The following is a 24835-nucleotide window of genomic DNA, read 5'->3' as shown; positions in this document are numbered from 1 at the left end:
GAGGCTGCTTTCACAGCCTCACTCTTCAGCACTGGCACCTTATCAACTTCACTGTAATTTACATTACATTTCCATTTTAGCCACCATCGTCAGTCCTCTTATCCAGAGCGGTTCACAACAGGGAAGATTGAGGTTTAGTATCCTTTTCAATGGCATTTGAAAGCACATTGTAGTTAATAGATGTGTTTTGGCAGGAGGGCTTAAAGCTGTGACTATCCAGCTTGAGAGAGAGAACACAGAAAACGGATTCTCGAATACATCTGCAATAAATACACTACTCAAGGAGAGCTGCTACAGATATCTTGACATGAGAATTTTGAAGTCTAATATCAACTATATTTCTAGAAATTCATAACAATAATATTGTTGCAGGTTATTCTGAGTTATATTACTGCTGCCAGATGCAAAGAAATTTCTTTCGTTTTATTCTGAAGAATTTCTTTTTTTTTTTGCAAAGAAATTTCTTAAGTTCGATTATTTATTGTTCTGGAGTTGCACATTAAATATTATTGTAGATAAAATCATGATACAACGTTGGTGGTAACAAGTTTACTTTACTAGGTTTAGTTTTTTAAAGACGCAAACACCATTCTAACTTTTGTTTCTGTCGCGTTTTTCTTTGTTATAATTCAAGGAAGACATTGCGCCGCTATGACATCACACTATTATATAGTTGATGCATCTGTTGCTGTCCAGGTTATTATCCACCTACCAGGTAAGGGTACAGTTCGGTGAGGAAATACGGCAGAGATTGGGATTTACTGTACCAAACTGCAGCAAACCATCCCATCCTGAGCTGGACCCCTTAGTGGAAACAGAGCTATACTGTAGGTGCTGGGAAGGTGATATCTAAGGCCACTTCCTCTGTTTGAAGATGGTTTTTCCAGTTTAAATTAGACCACTTTCCAGACACCAGTCTCAAATTATTTGTCTTCCCTGTTCAAAAGGTGTGCATTGCTGTCCTCAAAAGAGCATCTTCAATCCTTGAGATGGAGATGGACTGCTGAATCTTGACCTGTAGAGCTGGCTCTCCTACATTGTGCCATGCCTTAATGACGTGATTGTTTAGCCTGTTCTATATAAAAGTCTGAGCTAGAGACCTGGATGGGATTGGATTTTCAATCCTGTTCCCGAAGCTTCCCTGCGTGCGTCCGTCCGTGGGACTCCCTTTACCCGAGCGCCCAAGGGATTTCCACGTGTCCCGCGAGTCCTGAGTTTTGTAATGCAATTTCTAAAGATGATCTTCTCATTACAATTTATGAGGGGATTTTTCCAGCATGCGGAATGACGCTTTGATTGACAACCCTAACACAGGCTGGATCGTGTGACCTGCGCTACTAGTAACAGCAGGCCACTGCGTTCACAGTGCAGAGATTTAAAAAGAAGGTGGTCTTTGTCCCCAAAATTTGAAAGCGACTCCAAATGTCTGACTTCCCACTTTTGTTAGCTTGCACTTTGTATGTGCCATCTCTTATTTTACTTTTAACCGACTTAACCTTGCCCTCAACACCTTATCACTCATCATGCTTCTCTCTGTCTCACACACTGCTTTTTGTGAGTCAGTCGAGACATATGAGGGAGGCAGGACCCGACGTGTTTTGGTCTGACTGCCTACTCCTGCCCAAGGTTGTCTAAATCCTGCCCGAAAGCCAGAATTCCCCCCATTTGCTGGTCTCTAGCCTGAGCATTCCTTGGATCCTTGGTGGATCGGGATGTATTTTTTTTGTGTTTCCACACTCAAAAACTGGGACAAGTACCCTAATATCCCACCCAACACATCCTACTTTTTTTAGGACCCTTCCGTTGGGGTACCAATTTAACCGATCTGACCCAAAAGGGTGCCGTTAGAGACACTACAATTCATTGATTGGTTAAAAAAAAGTCACTTCCCGTGCACCTAGCATAAAACCAATGCAGGAATGGCTCCTTGTTTAGAGGAACATATTGTTGTTTTGTTGATTACATCTCGGTTTAGAATGGCATTATGAAGCACCGCCAAGAAAAACCGAGCACAAACTGTTGACCGCCATTCTCCTCTTTTCTTTTTGAGTTGTGTTTTGGGTTATACTTTAAGGAAGGCGTTGCGCTGTGATGGCGTCATGCTACGACGTAGCTGAGGCATCTGTAGCTGGGTTGATACTCAGGTAAGGTTCTCAGGTAAGGTTATGGTTGGCTGTGGGAAGATTACAGATTACAAACTACATCCGTACCTTAACCATCTTGTCTTGACGTACCCGTTGGTGGAAACACAGCTTATGTGTAAATAAAAGCAAGTGTAGTTTCAGCCTCTCTCTGGCTTTAAGACCTTTCTCAGATAAATGTGTTTGTATGTATTTTTAAAGTCCTGTTTCAAAACATTGAAGTTCCTTGCCTTTGCTTTTAGAGGATTCAACCAGCTCTTAGCATGGCTGCCACTGAGGTATTTCTGTTTCATTTCACCTGGTTAAATTTTCCCAAGTAAAACAAACTATACAATGTAACCTTTCAACAACATTTCATCTTTCAGTACCTATGAACCACAATCAGCAGAGATGAAAACCTCCAGAGAGTGTTCTGCAAAGGGATGAACCATTAACTGGTGACCACGTTGTGGAGGATCTGATCTTTGATCTCAGCACCTCCCACCTTTCTTTTCAGTTCATGAAAAATACCCAGTAGTCATAGCTGAAGTTGTCCTGTGGTTCTTCATCAGTGTTCTGCCCTCCTGTAAAACTTCAAAGGTGTGATTTCAGCAGGTGGAAATGTGATGTGAGAGGGGAAGAGGAAGCTGCTGTCTCTTTTGTTAGAATGGTGGAATCAGAATTAGGATGTTGACGATGTCTCTGAGGAAGTCACAAGAGTGTGAGGATTTCTGCTTTAGCCTCCAGACAGTTGATTGGATCTTGGGGATAGAACACCATTTGTCAGTGTCACTTTTCCTCTTCTCTTCTGAGCTTTTCTCACTATGTTCCCTTTCCCTTGTTATTTTCAATTTATATTTATCTTTTTTAGTCTCTGTAATTGCCTTCCTCTCTCTATCGCACGTTTCATTTTCCTCATCACTTCACTATTACTCTGTTTCTTATTCAGCTCTGCTGTGCTCTACATCCTCTATTCTCTGCCCTTCGTCTCAATGATTTGCTAGCTGACTTCCTTTCCAGGCTCACAGCTCTTTCACAAGCCCTGTCAGTGACTCACTGGTTCATATGAAAGAGGGAAGAGACAAAGTATCCTACCATGACTGAAGTTTTAGTCAAATGTCTGACAAGAGACAGATGACAAAGAGGGCTGCTGAGCAAAGTGATAGATGAAGAGAACAGGGTTAGCTGTGTTAAAAGACAGAGTTAAGAATTGCATCTTGTCCCGTTTTCCTCCTGCTTCAGCTACAGACAGCTTTTCCAAATTGGTCTCCAGCCTAAAAAATGATGACTCCTATCTGACCACCATCTTCTGTTTTAAAAAACTTGACCAAAGTTTTCATGTAATTTAAAATCTTAGTGTGATGCATCAAAGTCTGTATGAGTAAATAGGGATGTAGGATAGGAACGTAGAAGGGCCCTTCAGTGCATTATTTCATCTGGAGAGGGGGTTAAATCTCTTTCCAGCATCCTCAATGAGCGGTTAACCTCCTGACATTCTGAGCCCAAGTGTGCACTCATCACCAGTGTTCAGGCCTGCACGTTTCCATCCTTTCCGTAGACAGCATTTGTCCACTTTGCTGCACATCCCTGCTTTACCATTACTAGTTTCAGTTTATGATAGACATTTGTCCTTTTCGATTTTATAAAATTACACTGAATTGAATTAAGTGGATATAGAAAATCTTAACATGATTAATTTTATTACCTAAATACCTGATTTACTTCAGTTTGAAGACTGCTCAGTCTGTATCAGGCTGACTCTTTCTGGAAGCTCTACCTGCTTCTGTATAGCAGGTCTAAACTGTGTAAAATTAGTATGTCTTTAGAGAAATTGAAATATTTAAATGGGACTGCTGGGTAGCTAATTGATTCAGTTGATATGCACTCAAGAGCCACTTTATTAGGTCAAGCTGTTCTATTGGTTGTTAACACACATAGCTAATCAGCCAATCACATGGCACCAACTCAATGCATGGAGGCATGTAGACACGGTCAAGCTAACTAGTTGAAGTTAAAACAGAACATCAAAATGAGGAAGAAATGGGATTTAAGTGACTTTGAATGTGGCATTGTTGTTGGTTCCAGATGGGCTGGTCTGAAAATGTCAAAAACTGGTGATCTACTGGGAAGAATCTGGAAAGGTGAAAATATTAGCTGCATTTGTCTAGACCAAAATGCCTTGTTGCTGTCAGATGTCAGGGGAGACAACAGAGGTATCAACAGCTCAGGCTGCTGGTGATGTAAAGCTGTAGGGGATGTTTTCTTGGCACATTTTGGAACCCTTAGTACCAACTGAGCATCATTTAAGCACCACAGCCTACCTGAGTGTTGTTGCTGACCATGTCCACCTCTTTATAACTACAGTGTAGCATCTTCTGATGGCTACTTGCAGCAGGATAATGCACCATGTCACAAAGCTCAAATCATCTTCAACTGCTTTCTTGAAAATGACAACGGCCTCCACAGTCACCAGATCTCCATCCAGTAGAGCAGCTTTGGGATGTGATGGAACGGGAGATTCTCATCATGGATGTGCAGCCAACAAATCTGCAGCAACTGTGTGATGCTGTCATGTCAATATGGAGCAAAACCTCTGAGGAAGGTTTCCAACACCTTGTTGAAGCTATGCTATGAAGAATTAAGTCAGCTCTGAAGTCAAAAAGAGGTCCAACCTGATACTAACAAGGTGAACTTAATAAAGTTGCCAGTGAATATATAACTACTAATGAATTAAGTCTGCAACAACAGCATTTTGGCCGAAAGCTTAACTCTAGATCGGGGTACCCAAGTTCGGTCCTCGAGATCTACCATCCTGCAACTTTTAGATGCAACCCTTCTCCAACACACTTAAATCAAATATTATCTGCATGTCATTCAGCTCTGCAGAGGCCTGGTAACGAGCCAGTCATTTGATTCAGCTGTGTTGGCGAAGGGTTGCATCTAAAAGTTGCAGGATGGTAGATCTTGTGGACCGGACTTGGGCTCCCCTGCTCTAGATTATGAATTATACTTTTTATAATCAGTATTTAATATCAGATTGGATTAATCCCATTTTTTTATTTTAAAATGTTTACATTAATTCTGTGTAAATTAGCGTGGATCTCGGGCCCACTTTTGAAAAGGGAACATCTTATTATACATAAATCTAAAAAGGCAGCTTTTTTCTATTCAGAAATGTCAAGAACCCCATTTTATGCAAACTAAAGAAGATGAAATCTATGTTGGAAACTGCATTAATGTGAATGATTTTCAAGATTTTGACAATTTAGTGCAGCTGATTTGCACTTAGGTCTACAGAGAATTAGTTATTTTCAGCTCAGTGGTTGAGCTTTCTCTTAAAGCTGGCGTTTGTAGGCATCATGGTTCTTTCTTCCAAGTGTACATTCACTCTACTTTTGTTTGCAGTATTTTCCCTAATATATGCATTTTAAATGACACATCTGCAGTCTGATTATGTTGGAGATGGACATACTGTCTGCTATCCAGCATCTTTTTATTCAACAAAACTCTTTTTCATCAAAAATTCTGTCTTTTCAGTGTCAGTGTGCATTTAGGGGCTTGATAGCAGATGAAGTCCTGTTTGTTGTATGATTTGTGGAGTGATGTGACATTTTCTTCAATTCACAGAGTGAAAGAGGAATGAGTCCCTTTTTTACATTTAGATGATAAAATGTTTTTCACACTCTTGGTTTCACCTATTACATTTTAATGAGAAGATGTGAAGCTGAAACATCAGTGGCTTCCTTTGTCAGACTTTACAGACTAATGGAAGCAGCAAATCTATTTACATGTGCTCTGTGTATTGCCAGTAATGATGAATATTTTCAAGATGTACATGTCATAGATTGTAAATGTGACTTTGTATTACTGTTTTCTTGGTAACTTGCTTTAGTGTAAAAGAACAAGTCGAGGGTGACCCAGGTGGTTGGGTAGATTTATGGGGTTTAATTTTCTCTGTGTTTTAAAAGCTCACCTCTATATCACAAGCCTCCATGAGCCTTCCTCAATTATAGGAAAGTGTAGGATATCCAGAGGTCTCTACGCTATCAGCCCAAATAAAAAGTATATGTAAGGAGTTATTGGTGGAGATGTAGAGTTAGATGTCCTTCAGCATAGTTTTGTACTCAGTTGGAACGAGTTACGGTTAGTTTGACCGGGACATTTAATTGAATGTGGAAGAGGAATTGACTTTTGCATCGAATTATGTCCAATATCTGGATTGCAGAGCAAAAATGTTCAAAATATTCTGCTGCTTCTAACTTTCTCTTTTTCAGTTCCAGAAAAGTTAGGATGTTGTGTAAAATGTAAATAAAAACAGAATGCAATGATTAGCAAATCTTACAAACCCAGATTTTATTGACAATAGAACTTTAAAAACACATCAGATGTCCAAACTTTTAAAAAAATATTAAATATTAAATATTAGCTCATTTTTAATTAGATGGCAGCAACAGATCTAAAAAAGAACAAATGGAGCAGGTGATGTTCACTGTTGTGTAACATCTTTTCTTCTTTGAACAACTTGGAAACGTCTCTGATGAGACCAGTTTCTGGAGTTTTATGAGAGGAATGTTGTTCCATTCTGGTCTGATGGGGAACAGTCAACAGTCCTCAATCTTTGTTGCTGGAATTTTTGCTTCCTGATGTTCCATTTTCTATTCGCCAACGATCTGGACTGCAGACAGGCCTGTTCAGCACCTGGACTTTTGTGATGGATGCAGGATGTGGTTCAGCATTGTCAAGCGGAAATCTGCAAGGAATTCTCTCTGAAAGAGACGTCTGGATAGGAGCGGATGTTGCACTAAAACTTTTTTGTACTTTTCAGCATTGATGGAGTTGTGCTGCCCAACCATGGACACTAGTGCAACCCTATATAACAAACTGGTCCCTCTCCTCTTTAATCCACAGGACTAAGTGTCCATGGTTTCCAGTTAGAATTTCCCATTTTGATTAATTTGACCACAGAACAATTTTCCATTTGGCCTCAGACCATTTTTAATGAGCTTTGTTCTGGGGAAGATGGTGGTGTTTATAGATTGCCTTCACTTATGTTTTCTTCTTCACATGATAGAGCTTTAACCTGCATTTGTGGATTGCATGGCGGACAGCGATTACTGGATTCCTGAACCCACACAGAGAATCATTCCTGATTTTAATGTAGTGCTATCCTAATTAGAATTTCTATGAAAGAAAATGTTAAATTTCAATGTCAGGGTGAGCAGGACCAAACCTACAAAAGAAAGGATCTAACTCAGGTTTGTCTAGTTCTGGTTCTCAAGGGCCACTGTCCTACAGGTGTTACATGTTTCCGGGCTCAACACACCTGGATTATTAACAGGCTTGGGTAGAACTGGACAACAAACACCAAAACAGTTATTCTTTTTTTTTTTTCTAGTGGCTCTTAAATGTGCTGAGTGAATCTATTAATTAAGTTCATCAAAAGCACATGCTGGAGTTTTGTGCATCAGCTTTTGTTTTTGTTCCCACCACAGTAGAGTTGAGATTATTTTGGTACATCCCACTGTCTCATCACACTCTTATAATGATACTGGAAGTTGTCCTGCTGGTTGTTTTCTTTGTGAGCTCATGGAGTCATTCATCAGTCATTAAATCAGACCTTTTCTTTCCTCTTCAGTACTTTTTCTATTTAGTGTCTTTAAAAGGTAAATATCCTCATTAATAAAGCCTTCTCTCATCCTTTCGCCCTCCTGTTTGAATGGCAGCTCACTTTTTTTTTTTTTTTTCCTTTTGCTTTGCTTTTCAGTTTTATTCATAATTTTCCTTGTTGGTGTCTTTGGTTAATTTCTTTCTCGCCATTTTTTCCAACATTCAACAGATATGGAAAAGAAAACTCGTCCTTTCCTCATCTTTATCTGCTAGCTTTTGTCTTCACAGTGCCTAAAATAGTCAGGAGCATTTGCTGTCTAATAGCATCCAGGTATTGTGGAGTCAGAGGCGTGGCATCCACATCGGGCTTCAGTTTAGATGATAGCGACTGAGTGACTTCTGTGTAATTTCATTGCTATCATGGTGAAATTCTGTATTGTTTGCTTGAAAGGAAAGGGCACATTGATGCCTTTCTGTTCCTGTACTTTGCTACTGTTACTGTCCTCTCTCCCAAATCCTCTAAATGGCTTCTATTTTCTGCCTAATTAGGCAAATGGTTTGGCCAACAATGATCTGTGAAGAGAGGGGATGATGATGCAATGCTCTGCTGCTTTTGCTTTGATTTGAGGTGGTTATTTTCTCTTCTCATACTCTCTCTCACAAAATATAGAACAAGCACACTGATTTTACAGACTTTGTGGAACTTCTTTATATTTTGGGGTCAGTTGTGTGTGTGTGTGTGTTTTTATGGTTCAAGTCATAACTTTGTATTTTCAAGCTCTTATTTTAATTTCTTACTCGACTCTCTTATAGTGTTATTTTGCTGGTTGAAGCTGGTCAGAAACAAATAGATTTTGGGATCTAATTTCATGCTGATTGCACCTTTTGTTGCCTTTTTGTTGATATCGCACATTGATCAACGAACAAAATCGTCTGTTTTGAGCCTGTGCGTGGCTGATGCTTAAAGTTGCAACTGTGAAGAGACTGAGCGGAAAGCTCGCATATCTGTTTGGGCCTCCTGTGGTGCTGGAAATGGGTTTGCACACAGTTTTCACCACAGCTAGCGCTCCTACTGTCCGCCTGGCTGACAGATCGAGGAGCAGCAGTCCAGGGTCTTCTCTGGGAGGTACAGCAGGCAGAGAGACATCATTATCATCTGCACTTTCTGCATTTCTCAGCTGTGGCTCACAACTAATCCCATTTCCACCTGCTGATTGGAATACCCTCAGGCTAAAGAGCCAGTTAAATGTCAAGCAAAGAAAAAGCAGCAATTACATCTTCAGAGGCTTTCTCTTTCAGATCTTTTTCTGAAGTTATTTCACGCTTATGCAAGGACTTATTTCCCTCTGCAGCCATCATGCTTAAAGGCACAGAGATGTAGAGGAGGTTTGGCTTTCTTGCTCTGTGCAGTTTGTACGCTTAAGGCACTAAACCTTCAACATTTCACACATGTGGTTAGAAACTTTGAATCATGCATTATGCTTGGTGTACAGGGACTCAGACCGGGTTGCGGTTCCTGTGGTTTTCTCTAATCCTGGTTGAATGAAATTGTTAGCCCTTTAACATCCACTGGACTTTAACATCCACTTGACAAAACTATTAGTTCCACTGTGTTACTACATTACTTATTATTTCTGTCTGCTCATATGGTGTATATTATTAGATCAGTAATCTAAAGGGATTAATCAAAATCCTGAGTTTCCTTAAACAACAAAACAGGTTTTACATGAAATCTGTACAAGGACAGTTTTCAATATCAATATGCATAAATGTTTCAAACTCGTTTGTAAGTATAGCTTCATGCACAATTTGTCTTTTTTCACAAGACAAACAACTCTTGACTTAAAAACAAAACAACACATAATGCTGTAATCTATGTGGCTAAAATTCCTGATAATAAAGTTAATGTGAATTTTATTGCTGATCCCACAATCTGTAAAATTGTCAGTCAAATCCATCTTGAACGTTGTTTCATGTTTTATCTGTTTTGGCAAATGAATTACACTGAAAATACATCCAAGAGTCTTAAAGCAGCGCTACACAAGTTCCGAAGCTTAAAACGGGGCGTTTTTGACTTGTTTTGATGGCACACTGACATTTTTTATGCACATTTCTGGGGCCTCATTGCCCTGCAGCATCCCAAGGCTGAGAAACTACACTTCACAACTTAATATTCCAGCCTGGAATATCATGTGACAGCTGTGTTTTGCTTTACAAGACCATGTCACATACCAACAACTGGATATCAACACATTTGGCTGTTTTGAATGCACACCAAAAAAAATGTAAGAGAGCATTATCGGTGGAGAGGAAAGGAAAGAGAGAGAATGCCGGAGCAAGAGATAAAACAAGAGTCAATGTTGCAATGACTTTTCCTGGCCGGGGAGAGTTGAGAGAAGAGACAGGATGCAAGACAGATGCTGAATTAGCCTTTGTTAAGATTTGCTAAAGTTCAGTAGCAGAGCTTTAATCTATAACTTCCATAAGAGCACATACAGAGCATTAGGTTCCTGAACTCAAGACTGTTTTAATGTAAATTTTCAGCTTGGACATTAAAACACCACAATAAAAACAAACAATAAACTTTGTGACATTTCATCCCCTGAATTAACTCTGTCAGGATGACTAATTCTTTATTTCACTTATTCTGCCTTTGGACCGACTTTACTATGCAGCATCTGAAGCCATGGCTACCAAATCTACAGTATGTCTCAGGACAGGATAAATATTTTTAAGCTTTTTCTCAATGACAAACCTTGATGTTGTTGGATGATCTAGCCTTAATATGCAAAATAATTTCAATAAATATCAGAAAGGGTTTTGGGAAAATTTGAACGAAAACCAGCTAATACTCTTAAATTAATAATGGGAAGACAACCAGCTAAACTGATGTAAACTGCACACCCGATTCAACAAAATTGTGGTTAATGAAGGAGGATTTTCAGTTAAACGCTCCATTAGATCCGGACCTTTTTTGTTTACTTGTTTATTTAATTCAATTTTTTTTTTTTTTTTAAGAGAAGATTTTTCCCCCACTGGTCATTTTTATACTTATAGAAAATGTTTGATTGATATACAGCATTACAAAATCCTTAATAGTTATGATAAAAAATATGCTTTACCAGCCTTTACCTGGACTTTTTGCTTTGATAAGACATTTAGTCATTTTTAAAGCATAATCTATTTATTTTTGATAGGATTTGAATCTTCCCAGTGTTTATTTCCACCTGTTACTCCCTTGTGAATGTCATTTTGGCACTGATGAAGCAAATACATAGATGGCAGAGTATTGGTGCTAAGTATGCATGGAAGTTTACCTCCTCGTTTACAGGTGATCTTTAGAGTTAAAAAGAGCAATTTACAAGTCTGAGGTTGATGTTATGTATCACAGAGTGATGAATCAGTCATGGAGGCAGAGCCAACCGTCTGTGCCTTCATCAGTCTCTGTGGATGAAAAGGTGCAGCGCAGGTACTTTATCAAACATGTGCTGTTATGATTAAGAAAATATATTTCCTCAACATTTCCCTTTGCTAGAATGTGGCCAGAGGCTATAAACCAGTGAGTTTGCACTTGTCAGAGTACATTTTCAGAGGAATGGCTGGTATGTCAAAGAAGGAAATTATGGCACTCTAGCATGGTTAAAAAAAAAACACGTGCTTTAGTTCAGATGGCTGAAATGTCCTTTTTTACATTGACTTTCTGAGGTCGTGTTCTCATCTAATTAATTTTCCCCCACATCTTCTCACAAGCCATTTAAACCCTAACAATAGGATTGTGTCCATCATAGTTGAGCTTTCAACATCAGACAAAACCCATCAGCTCTTTTCCACAAGATCCCTCTGAACAATTATTAAAGGCCCTGTCACTGTTTGAGGATGGGTTTTGTTGAAGTTATCAAAGTCATAGTGCTCAAATACTAGGAGAGCAGTGTGGATGTTGTCATGATTATTGACAGAGATAATGATGGACTGTTTGTGATTAGTAATGGGGAGGAAGCTGGGGACTGATGTGGCTAATGGTGTAAAATGAATTGAGCTTGTTGTGCTAACGGTACCTTATGTGAGAAGCTTCTTCCAGATGCTGGAGGACTGATTTCATCTTCTTATCTTTGCTAATGCAGCTCTTTTATTCAAACCCAGTAGATGGCGTAAGGCTATACAGTAACATTAATTAAATAAATACATTTAAAGCAGAATGATGATGAAGACTCATGATCAGGATATTTATTTTCAGATCCAGATACATTAAACTCCAGGAACAACCACATGAATTCACTATTAAGTTCCTGTTTTTCCTGTCTATGATGTGCATTGATGCAGAAATTTTAAGACAAAATTGATCACAGAGCCTCTAACAGGTGTTTTGAATACTTGTGTTTAAAGGTAATTTGATGGCCTTACACTTCAATAATGTCTTTAACCAGTTCATTTAGTTGCATGTACTATATCTAACTTTAGCTTCACTGTGTTATTGTTCCCCAAAAACTACACAGACAACAGTCTGCTTAACCTGTGGTAACCCTGGGATAAAAAATCAGGCTAGGAGTCATACCATGCCACCCCAACTCATGTACTGCACACATATACTCACATGCAAGTGCACACACACACATGCATGCAAACGTACACATATAGACTAAGTAATCACCAAACCTTTTTATCCTATAGAGACTGACATTCACACGCAAATATAATTCACCAATCACATTCTTTTCTGTCCTACTCTCACCAAAAGACTCAGCACAACAGTTACACCGGGACCTTTTCATTCATTCATTCTCTGTACCGTTTGGTCCATTACGTGTCGCGGGTAAGCTGGAGCCTATCCCAGCATTGACAGGTGAGAGGCATGGTACACCCTGGACAGGTCACCAGTCCATCGCAAGTTATAACTAAGCGAAGGAAAAGAAACTAACAAGGATTCCCTCAGTAGCGGCGATTGAAGAGGGAAGAGCCCAGCGCCGAATCCCGGTCCGACTGGCGGACGCGGGAAATGTGGCGTACTGAAGGCCGCTCGCCCGGTGTCGGTCAGGGGCCTGAGTCCTTATGATGGAAGCTCATAATATGCTATTCTGATATGATTCAAATAACACTGGAAAATAAAAAAGTCAACTCATGTTAGGTAAAAGACTGTACCTCCTTAAGAGGGGTTTACAAACTATGCACTAATCCACCTGCTGAGGTATGTTTGGTTCAGGGCCCACAGAATATTTCATGCAGTAAAATAAGCCATGTCATTACCATGTAAAAGGAAACACATCCACAAATACACACTCTATATGGAGTTAACTAACACCACAGACATCAACAGTTATCGTAAAGCTAGCTAGACTCTTTTCCTCTGTTGTTCCCGGGTGGTGGAACGATCTACCAAACTCTGTCCAATCCGCAGAGTCCTTATCCACTTTTAAGAGCAAACTAAAGACTCACCTGTTTAAGGAGCATTTCCACACTTAACTTAACTCTTCTACTCATCTGAATGAGTTAGAAAGATTTGTCCAGCTCTTTGGCTCAACTCAGTACTGAATAAGCTGCGTGCACTAACGCCCAAGATGATATTGTGTGATGAAATCGTGATCTTGTAATTAAACAAAGGACTATTGTAGGGAGGGAACGGGAATAAATAAATAAATATATAAAAAATGCACTAGCATTACATGACAGCACCTGTGTCCAACTGTACTCACAGCAGTCTGACTACCACTAAATTATGATGTCCCCTCCTGTTTTATTTCTTGCTTGTGTTGTTCTTACTCTCCAATGTAAGTCATTAGCAGAATAGAATAGGTTCTGGCCTACAGTTTGGGACAGCACTTCCTTGTGTCAGTTGTGCAGCAAAAACTGCTCAGAAAAAGCAAAAACATAAAAAGAGTTCAAGGTGTCAACCTTGTCTTCAAACACAACCTGAGTGGACATGATGCCAATCATGTTTAATTGGAGTGGAATTCAATCCTATTGAGATTGGTATTAAAAATCTCAGCAAGATTCTTTAGGGTGAAACTCCACTCTGCAAGTTTTAGGCCTCATAGTATCCATTCTGATGAATCTGAGGGCCAGATGCCAAAAGACAGAGGTTCAATGTTGACAGCTGTCAGTTGCAGCAGAAGTAGGACTTGCCAGACAAGGATTGAGAAACACTGCAACAAAGCACCTATGGCAGGGGTGCCCAAGTCCAGTCCTTGAGATCTACTATCCTGCAACTTTTAGATGCAACCCTTCTCCAACACATCTGAATCAAATGGCTGAATTCTCTCATCCACATGTCATTCAGCTCTGCAGAAGCCCAGTAACGAACCAGGTAATGGAGAAGGGATGCATCTAAAAGTTGCAGGATAGTAGCTCTCAACTGGACCTAGCAACCCCTGACATATGGGATGTGGTGGAAGAGGAGATTCTTATCATGGATGTGCAGCTGACAAATCTACAGCAACTATGTGATTCGATTCTATTCTATTCTATTATGGACAAAAATCTCTGTTTTCATCACCTTGTTGAATCTATGCCATGAAAAACTGAGGCAGTTCTGAAGGGGAAAAGGGTCCAACCTGGTAATGGCAAGGTGGACCTAATAAAGTGCCCATTGAGCGTAAATAAGACTATGCACCTAAAAAATGACATCAAAAAGCTTTTATAGTTTATTACTAACTTCCTCTCTGGTAAAAGCAGGCCCGTCAGTAGGAGGCATGAGATGCGATGATTGCTTAATTGCCAGGATGAAAGCGCAAACTTTTACAGTCTCTCCTTGAAGCGGACATAGTGTTGTACTTACGTATTTATATACTTAAAAAGTTGTGTGAAGAATGAGCCAGAGAGGAGAGGTTACTTGGCCCATCCCTGTCTGAAGTGGGTGTGACTGGCAGATTATCAATTTTGCAGAATTGCTGGAAGCAGCAGCCCCAGTGTTTTTGATGATAAAAGGTGTTGAGGGAGGGTAGCTTAGACTCTTCAGCCACTGCAAACACAACTGTTAGTGTGATAAGATCCTCAACTTTGTTAACGGCTGCTGTTTTGAATCAGGGGTGCCCAAGTTCAGTCCTTGAGATCTACTATCCTGCAACTTTTAGATGCATCCCTTCTCCAACATACCTGAAACAAATAGCTAAATTCCTTCATGCTCATATCATTTAGCTGTGCAGAGACCTGGTAACGAGCCATTCATTTGTGTGTTGGAGAAGTGATGCATCTTAAAGGTAAATGATAGTAGCTTTTAAGGACTGGACTTAGGCAGCCCTGTTTTGGACAGACTTAATTACCAGCTGCTAAAACAAACTGCAGTTGAACCCGGCAGCTCAACAGGAATCTGCATGAGACTCAGAGTCTTGAAGAAAAAAAAAAATCATGGTCATTCAACTTCATCTGATCCTAAGCCCAAAGCAAGGCTGTAAAACAGCACGTCCTGTTATGAATATACAGTTGAATATTTCTGCTTAGGGTGTGTTGATGTAAGTTCTTGATCTTCTTTAGTTTTTGATAAGCCTGGCAGGGATGGAGGTAATCCAGCATAAATTTAAGTGATTTTTAAATCAGTTTCTGTTTTCACTGATTTGAATCAAGAATGTTGTTTTGTTGTGTGTGTGTGTGTATGTGTGTGTGTGTGTGTGTGAGAGAGAGAGAGTATGTGTTTGTGCATTTTAAATTGAATCTTCAGAAGCTTTGTGCTCTCTTTTGTCTGTCTGTGCTGCCTGGTTTTTGGTGCGAGAATAGAGCCCAGCTTCTGCTCTCCTGCTCCCTCTCTCTCCTGTAATAGGCTCATCTTTCCTTCTCTCTCCTCTCCCTCCATCTTTCATGAGTCTGAATAAAGCAGCTAATGGTGCATGGAGATGGTGGCAGCACAGTCACGTCTGAGGACTCTTTGTGTTATGCGTTGCAATATGTAAGGGAAAATACACATTTACAAAGATAAGAGGAGCACATTATTTCTCCAATCTCTTTCGTTTATTGTGAGGCACTGTAAGAGCTTAATGAACAATATGTGAAGTGCTCAAACCAGCCATTATCATCCTAGTGGTGTGTTTTTTTTATTGTTCCTTTCTTTTTTCTTCTTTGATAGATCTTCAATAGAATAGAGATATTACTGTATTTTAGACTCTGGTTTAGACAAGCTTTTTAAAATGAGGACATGCAGCTGATGATCACTGAGATGATGATGATGATGATGATGATGATGATGTATCTGCCTGTCCTCAGGTTTATATCCGCATCCTGGATAATGAGTGGAATGTGTACAGGCGTTACACAGAGTTCAGAGAGCTCCACAACCACCTGAGAACCCAGTTTCCACGAGTGGACACCTTCAACTTCCCACCCAAGAAAGCCATAGGGAACAAGGTGAGCTGAGTCTTTGTGTCTGTTATACTCCTGTGTTGAGTCAGTGCAGAGCAAACAGAGAACAGGTCACGAACAACAGCCTGATTAGGTTCGCAGTTGTGATTTGAACCTGTTGAGAAACACTGAGGTATCCAGCTGTGACTGAGAGCTTTTGTCAGCTCTAGCTCACAAGTCGGCTAATTAAGCTAATGTTAGCTGAATGGATTTTTTTTTTAAAGCAGAATTAGAAAGATTGGAGCTATTTTGTATTTTTCAAGCAGGTACCAAATGTGCACCATGACTGGCAGATAATGGATCTTGAAAAGTTTTAAGCAGTAATACAGGACAGAGTAGCTACTCTGTCCAAGTCTAGTATAATAATGAAATCAGTCCCTCTAGTGTTTCACAGAATTGTCTTATGATGCTTTTTGTGAAAAGTTGCGACAAAAGTTGCAGTGGAGCTTAGTTTCCATTGTTTGTTCTGATAATATTAACTAATTAAATTCCTGATATTTCAACATTCTTTACTGAAACAAACACACTGGGAGAGTATTTCATTCCTGGTGCTGCAACGTGCACAAACAGCAAGCCCTCACACTTTGGCGGCTCTATGGCTATTGCCCTACGATGGCACTGTCGTTCTTGCTTGTGGCCTTGCTTGCACTTGTGCACATCCCGTCCACCGCCAGATGAAGAGGTGCCTCAGTATGCCCAGTGTGACATCAAGGTGACGCCTTGTAGATACTAGATGACGATCTGACTGTGGGTGGGTACTGATGTGACTTTTATTAACACTGGGAAATATCAAATGTTACAGCAACTTCTCGTTTCATGGCAAAACATGACAGTGGGTGAAGTGGGGCACATCAAAATGTTTGATTAGAATGTAAAGGTATATTTGGTAGAAAGATATGAGACGTCTTTTAGTGGGCAGGGCAATGGGAATTCATACTGAGCTGTAGATGTGTCTGGAAGGACATTGTTAAACATGCAAAGTTTGATAGACTCTGGAGGCTGTACTTTATGTTCGGTACAACACACATACTTAACTCTGCTGCTCATCCCACAAATGAATTTTCCTCAAATGTGGCTCCGTTTAAAAGATTATTTCCTAGAAACATTGTTACACACACATTTCCTTACTTTCTGTGCTAAGTTTCGATGCATCCAAGGCTAACATCAAATTTCTTTTTGAAACACTCAATTTTCTGAGTTGTGTTTATGAGACCATAATATTACTCAGAAATGTGACAGGTAGCTCAGTCTGGGACGCTGGCTGGAACTGATTGAAACCTTAACTTGGACTGTGTTTAATATACGGTATTTGCTACAGCCCCGTGCTTACTGGTTTGCCATTTGTCCACACCTCAACGATGTCTTTGTTAGCTGTGTGAAGTTACAGTTGTTTAGCAGTGAATTAACAATGCAAATCAAAGCCCTCACAATCATTTTAATCACCAGATAAATTAGGTTTGTGGTATTGCTTGTGGTACAGCTTGGTGCGTGAGCCAACTTCAGCAGTGTTAATGAGATTTGGAAACAATAACAAGCACAGCAGATGATACTCACTGGTGCAACAAGGAAAAATCATATTAGATATTTACAAGCTGTTAATGGCACCTGTCTTTCACTACGTTTCTATCAACCCATTAACAGCTTTTAAAGATGTTAAACTGTAGAAAGCATTAAGTGCCGGTCAGGTGGAGTTCACCACCAACTCATCCGCCATCTTTTTCTGTCTTTTAATTTCAATCGCTATTTGCACTCCTCTCCAGCTGGAAAACCTTTCTCCTCCCTTTCCTCTCACTCCTCTTGTTTTTCATCTTTTTCTTCCTTTTCTCTTCTGTCACCCTCCAACCTTTTGGACATAATTTGGCTCTGACCCCAATTCTCTGCCTGCTTGGATTTGACGGTCTTGCAGCAAGAGGCTGCGGTGTGACTTCCCACCTTCAAAGACGCAGTACTTTCATGGTCAGTAAGTGGACCGAGCACAGAGTTGCGGTCCCTGACAAGAGGTGAAATGTGTGTGTGTGTTCCTGCTTGCGTGACCATGTGGGAGCTTGTGGGCAGGACAAGTGTCCATCAAAGGCTTAGATGGTTGGTGTCCTTGTGCTCTGGAAGGCTCTCCGAAAGCTCATTACGCTGCAGGTTTCTGTGAATTATTGGTTTTCACAGTCTCCAAGAAGTCGCCCAGGACGCAGAGAAAGCGGCCTTGGCTTTGTTGTTTTGTGAGGAGCCCATTCTGCAGGATCAGAGCAGAGTAACACCCCTCTTCATGTTCACAGCACTGCAGGTTGGAGGTCCACTTAATTATAAGAGATCATGTCCAAAAATCACAGAGCTCACTAAGAAAAAGATGTTTTAATTCAAGGCACAGGACAAGAAACTGTCATAAAACCAATCTGCTCAACTGTAAAGACAGTAAACTTGGAGGCGTAATGCAGTTATTTCCAGTTACTGACATGCTTGTAAATGATGGAAGTCATCTGTCACCATCAGTTTTCCTCTCTGTTGACCTAGTTTTATTTAAATCTTTCTTTTGTCTGATTTCTCTTTGTTGTTGTTCTGTTCCTATTCTTGTTGACTTTTTATGTCATTTTTCTTCTCTAGCAAATCACCTTTACTTCTTGTTTGTCATCATGTTTGTTTTATATTGAGCCATTTTTATCTGCCTCTCTGGATCTCCGCTCTGCACCCACACTGTATTTGCTCTCATCTTTTTTACAGTTTCGATTACTTAAACATACTGTACACACTCTGATTTCCTGTTTCATTTGCAACATCTAGTTCATATCGTTTTTCTTTTTTCATTCCCATCAACCAGGGCCCTTAAAAGTGAGCAATTCACTGTGCAATTGATTGCAAATAAAGCGTATTCCAAGTAAATTTGGGGATAAATATACGATTCCTGCAGGATGCATGCAACCATCTGTTTTTGGTTTGGGATCTTCTGTTGCACAAACGATCAGATGCACTAAAACTGATAAACTAAATATCTAGTGGTTTTTGCATCTAATTTTCTTTCTATATTACTGCTGTTACAGGGTGTGGTGCTGCATCAGGCATCTAAAGGACATTTTGAAAATTGAACATGACTGTATGCTGTATTTTTTCCATCTTTAAACAAAGTTAAGGCAGAGCTTGAACCCAATTCAATCATTTGTTCTGTTTTCTAAAAACGACTCCTCCAGCGACAAAAACAGAACTCAAGGCCTTATGTCCAAACCGGAAGGAAATGAGGAAGCAGGTGGAGGGCTTTATAGCTTAAAGATATGATAAGTACCAGATTGGGGAGGTTTGAGTGTGACTTTATGCCAAGTGTGTGTGTGTGTGTGTGTGCATGTTAAAGTGAAAATGTGTCTCTAAAATCCGATTGAAACTTGAGAATAAAACACTGGCTATTTTCTACATGTAGAGGGAAAAAGAGATGTTTTGCGTGTGTGTGTGTACAAAAGACATTGATGTTGTCATTGAAATGGTGTACCCTTGTCTTTCTGAGTTGAAATATGTTTTTATACACAAGAAGTGTGTTTCTGCAGCTTGTACAGAGTATTGTGTATGCATGTGCATGTGGGTGGGGGTGAAATTGTGGTTTTCTTAGTAATCAGCAGGCTCACCATGTTGACTTTCCATTTCTGACCAGTCAGTGTTTGTTTCCGGCTCTCCAGGTGCAGCTGTGAAAACCTTTCCCTTTAGGTGAGCACCGCTGGTAAAAACAGGGATAAAATATAAACATTAAACAGAAATACTGAAAATTCAAATGAGTCAAAATCGTCCATGATAATTTATATAAAGATATACAAAATGAAAATCAGGGATTCATTTAAATTATCATAGGAAACATTTTAATGCCGTTTTTTTATGACTTCAGTTATAGTCTCACCAACGATTTTCATAAACCAGAGCTGTGTGTGACTTTTTTTTTTTTTTTTGACGGCCCTTGAAACACTCAAATATATGGACAGCTCTCCTACTTCATTGTCTTAAAAAAAATAGGTATGGGAGTAAATCTGTCTTACCGGAGTTTGAATTTCACAAGCCTTTGAATTTTAAATACCAAATTATTCCTGCATTGACATTTTTCTCAATTTTGATCAATTACTTTTTTTTTCCCAGTGTTTAGTTTTGGATGACCTCACACTGCTATTCAGCCAATCAAATTATTCCTCATTAGTCGTTAACAGTAGAGGGCAGCAGTGGACTGTACAATTTTACCAACAAGTAGAAAAGAAGACATGCTAACAGCAGCTAATTTAATTAGCTTTGGCATGTTGTTAAAAAAAAGCAATAGACAATTTAGTTGGCTGTCAGCTTCGATATGACTCCCCTTTAATTTTTACTGCCAACACTCGTCTTGGGCTTCCATAATTGACAGTGGGCTCTCCCCCTGCCCCTACCCCTCAGAGACACACATGTGCACACACGTACAACTAAAGACAGCAGCTGACAAGGGAGCACCACACTGTGTCATTATTTATTTATGGTGTGTCTAAAGTCAGTCCTCGATGGCCGGTGTCCTGCAGGTTAAGGATGTTTTTTCTGCTGCAGCACACCTGAATCAGGTTAATGGGTCAACATTCTTGGGCAGCACTTGATGACAAGGTGTTGAGAGGCATTTAATTTGAATCAGGTGTGTCGGAGCAGGGAAACATCTGGCAGAACTCTGGCCGCTTGAGGGACCAGAGTTGGACACCCCTGATTAATTTTGGAACTGATTAAGTTTTACGACCTCAGATGAAGAACAAGCATCATCATGTTGTAATAATTAGTTTTTAAAGGTTCTTTTCACCATGATGACAGAACAACTGATATATTGCAGCAACTCAAACACAGATGTGCTGCTGAATGAAAGAAATCTCTGTGGTCAGCTGAGCTGATAGTTAGGGCTTTTGCTCGGTCATCTGCACATCTTGTTTATTTTGGGAAAACCAAAGTTGTAATAAAGCCATATGACTTATGTTTACTTCCACTGATTGACTTAGGTTCTGGTTAGACTGGTGTGAACGTGGGCCGGTTTGCCAGAAAGCACCCAGGATCTGAGACTCCAGAGCAGGGCCTCTGCTAGCCACTTGGGTGCCCTAAGTAAAACTAATATGTTAGCATAAAATGCATCTGATCGGCCTTGACTGGAATTCACTTTTAATTCGAACAAGGTGGATGTTTAAACTTTTCCATGATCTGATCAACAGGAAAAAATAAGCATGTCTACACTCAGTTCTGCATCTCAACAGTCAGAAGACTTGAAACAAGTTGTTCAAACATTTGATCAAATCTTTGCGAGTGTTTAAAAAGTTATCATCACATTAAATCTTCATGTAAACACACAACTGATCAGATTACTTTATCATTTCAGCTGGAATGTCTGAACAAACTGATTTAAGTCAGATCAAATTTTGATCCATGTAATCGTAGCTCTTGATCGTCCTCATGCAGTATGGAAAAATCCCCTTAAATGGAGTCAAGACAAGATCCACAAAAACACCTTAAAACTATTTACTGTGTCATTATCCCATCTAAGATAACAAAGACAATATTTAGGCTTACATTTAAAAGAGGTTCCTCAAAGTCCAAAAACAGATTAAAGTACAGGACAGAAATCAGCCATCTCTTTTAGGAGAACTAAAAATAACCGTTATGGTGCTGTTCAGCAAAACATCTCACAAACATCCGAATTTAGAACTTCTGCAACATTGAGGACAACTAATTTGCTCCGATGATCATCATTGTATTTTGATAAATAAATAAATGTAGTAAAAAAAAAAAAGAAAATTAGGTTTTTACTAGTAGCATGTTGTTGTGGAACATCTGTTTGCATTGGAATTTATACAGAGACTAAAAACAGACCATGTAGTCCAGCTGGAATAAAGGGTGGATCCATTTAGACCACTTATTATCAATGCATGTTTATTTTCCCGTCTCAGCGTAAGGATGTGACATGGTTAAATTGATCAGCCTCATTGCTGATATTAATCACACAGAACTGTCACTGAAGCTTCAGCCCTTGAAACAACTTTTTTTTCTTCATATATAAAAATTTCATAAACTGCTCTCTTGTTTACTTTAATCAAAACTAACTAACTAGGGAAATATGCTCCAACAAATTACACCCAATTATCAGCCCATGATTAGTGGACTTTTATTATTATTTTATTATATTAAACTGCGATGTCCCTCGCCTTCAGCAGACATTCTGTTCATAAACTCACACCATACATGGGACATGAGAAGATAAAATCTTATTAAATTAACAAAGCTACTCTTGCATTATCTCTGCCACCAAACATTAAATAGATAAATAAAATCACCAAAAATTACCACAACTATATGAACAAACTGGGTATTGTAACAGAAATCTGTTCACCTGAGCACCTGTCAAGTTGAATTTAAAGCAACAATAAATACAACAGATTGCCATGAGATTAATTTATTTTTAATTTTTCAAGGTGCATGTTTTAACAAAATACATATGGGAAAATGCAAAGAAACGTAATGTAACTTAAATCTTAACACTAACCAAAGTTACAGTAAACTTAAATAACCACTAATACAGTTATTAATAATTAAATCCTAGTACCACACACACACACACAAAATCAAACAATTCCTGTAACAAAACATAATCAATCTCCCCCAATACTTGATCCCTCCCAGTGACATCATTAATCAAGACAAACCCTATAAATGTAGGAAGTGATGGATACCAGCTAGCTAGCAAGAGCATCACTATCAAAGCTAACAATACTGATGAGATGTTTGGTCGAAAATTTCTTGCCTGTTTTTGTCCTAAGATTTTAGAAGCCAGTTACTAAAGGTGAGAAATGCACACCATTTCACTATTCATTTTTTATGAGCCCTCCAGGTTCTCACCATGTATGTACAAATCTGCTTATGGACTCAAAATAGCAGTTATAAGTGAATAAATTTGAGATAGAAATATTATTTATGGACATATTGTTTTAATAATAGTTTTCTCCTGAGTAAATACAGGAGTAAAATGAACTCATTTAAAACAAAAAGTACAAAGTCTTCAAAGAGATAAAGTTACACAGGAGATGAGCCATATCCAGTATGATGCCAAGGCTTGAGTGACAACCAGTGTAGATAAAAGCTGTAGCTGTGCAGAATCTTTCTCCCCAGCCCATCTGTTTCTCTATCTCCATTTTTGATGCTATCTTCCTTTCGGTCTCTGTCATGCTTTTATCCATTACAGACACTTTGCAAACCAAGGCTGACTTTGATACACATACACACACACAAACATGTCCACATGAGGCTTCACACTGTTATGTGTGCAGCTAATGAAAAAATGTCAACTTAGTTTAATGTGTGAGGGAGAGGCCACAGCATTAATATGTGCTCTGTTTCAGTTGCTCTAGAAAGGATGAAACTAACTATCTTGATCAGGTCGTAAGAGAAATGTTTAATACACACACCCACCTTGCTAACTGTATTACATGTGAAGGACTTTCAGTTTCATGCCTGTTAATGTGCGCTCTTACACACACAAACACACACCAGACACTTTCAGAGATGATTGACAAGTCAGAAAGGAACAACTGAACTTGTCAGAAAGCATCTGCCAGGCTTTGGATTTTTGTAGCCGGGAAACTTCTGGAAGAACATTTCACACCTGCCTGTCACATGTAATAGCTAGCCTGCACATGTGCTCCTTAGTGAGATTATCTGTGCTTGACTTGATTTGACCGACTTCTCCAGCAGTTTTCATACCAGTGCCCAGTGAGTGGCCCTTTTTCCCACAAACCGCCTAGCCTGGATTTATCACACCATTTGACTCACTTGAGCTCACATCCAGATGTTAGCTTGATGTGAGCAACCACCTTGATGATGGCTTATTAAGGACTTAGCCTGATGAGCAAATATCAAGCTAACATTGTACATTTCATAAAACAGAAATTTAAACTTATATGGAAAATGTAATTTTTGTTATATTTTAAGTTTATGACTTTTATGTGGTAAATTAAAAGGAAGCTGGTTTGTTAAATTCTGCTTGTTTCAAAGATTTGATCATGAAGCATTACCAACCAAAAAATATTAAATAGATGGACATACATTCACCGGCCACTTTATATAATACACCTTGCTAGAGCCAGGCTGGAACTCCTTTTACCTTCAGACCTGGCTTTATGGTTGGTGTCATAAATACAACAAAATGTTGGAAACATTCCTCAGGGATTTTGTTCCATATTGACATAATAGTTTCACATAGTTAAAGCAGATTTGTTGGCTGCACATCCATTATGAGATTCTCCTGAGATTCAGCCAGAATACATCATTTGTGGTGAAAATCTCACTTTTGAAAGTAAAAAATCAAGCATGGTTTCAGCACAGGGTTCATTGGGCGGTTCACACCATCACGATCTTGGCAGCGTCATGTGTGTTGTCATTCCTGGAAAATCCAAAAATGGGCAAAGAGGTGGAGCTGAGAGGGGGACTGTGAAGGTGGGGGTGGATGATTGACACCCTTCAAACTCCGAGCTGCCTGTGGCTAAGAGCTAACCGAGCTAACCTGGTGCCATTGGTAGCTAACCAGCTAACGGAGGTAGGCGGGCTAAAGCTAAGGTGCACTGTTAGCCGGCTAAAAACTGTTTGAGCTACACTCTCCCTTCTTGCCACGGATTTTGGATACTCATCAATCAAAAGGACACGCCCCAATTATGCCAAAGTTCAAGATTAAATAACATCCAAACGGATGAGTTAGAAAAAGAATTCACCCCCCTCACAGTTGTCATGAAGGTAAACTTGACCAATTAATCCTAAAATGTTTTTTTGTACCAGGCTTT

General features: G+C 39.5%; 1 protein-coding gene across 5 annotated transcripts in view; it reads left to right on the top strand.

Annotated features, from left to right (window-relative positions):
- Positions 1-24835, top strand: part of snx29 (sorting nexin 29) — a 178272-nt gene that overhangs the window by 118593 nt on the left and 34844 nt on the right. For all 5 annotated transcript variants that reach the window (XM_041973898.1, XM_041973897.1, XM_041973900.1 and 2 more), the window contains one exon: positions 15915-16055. In XM_041973898.1, the coding sequence (XP_041829832.1) occupies positions 15915-16055 (141 nt within the window). The remainder of the gene's footprint in view (positions 1-15914; positions 16056-24835) is intronic.

This window comes from Melanotaenia boesemani, chromosome 21, assembly GCF_017639745.1.
Source record: "Melanotaenia boesemani isolate fMelBoe1 chromosome 21, fMelBoe1.pri, whole genome shotgun sequence".
NCBI classification, from domain to species: Eukaryota; Metazoa; Chordata; class Actinopteri; order Atheriniformes; family Melanotaeniidae; genus Melanotaenia; species Melanotaenia boesemani.
Note: the sequence above shows the minus strand (reverse complement) of the source record. Positions and strands in the feature narration are given on the sequence as shown.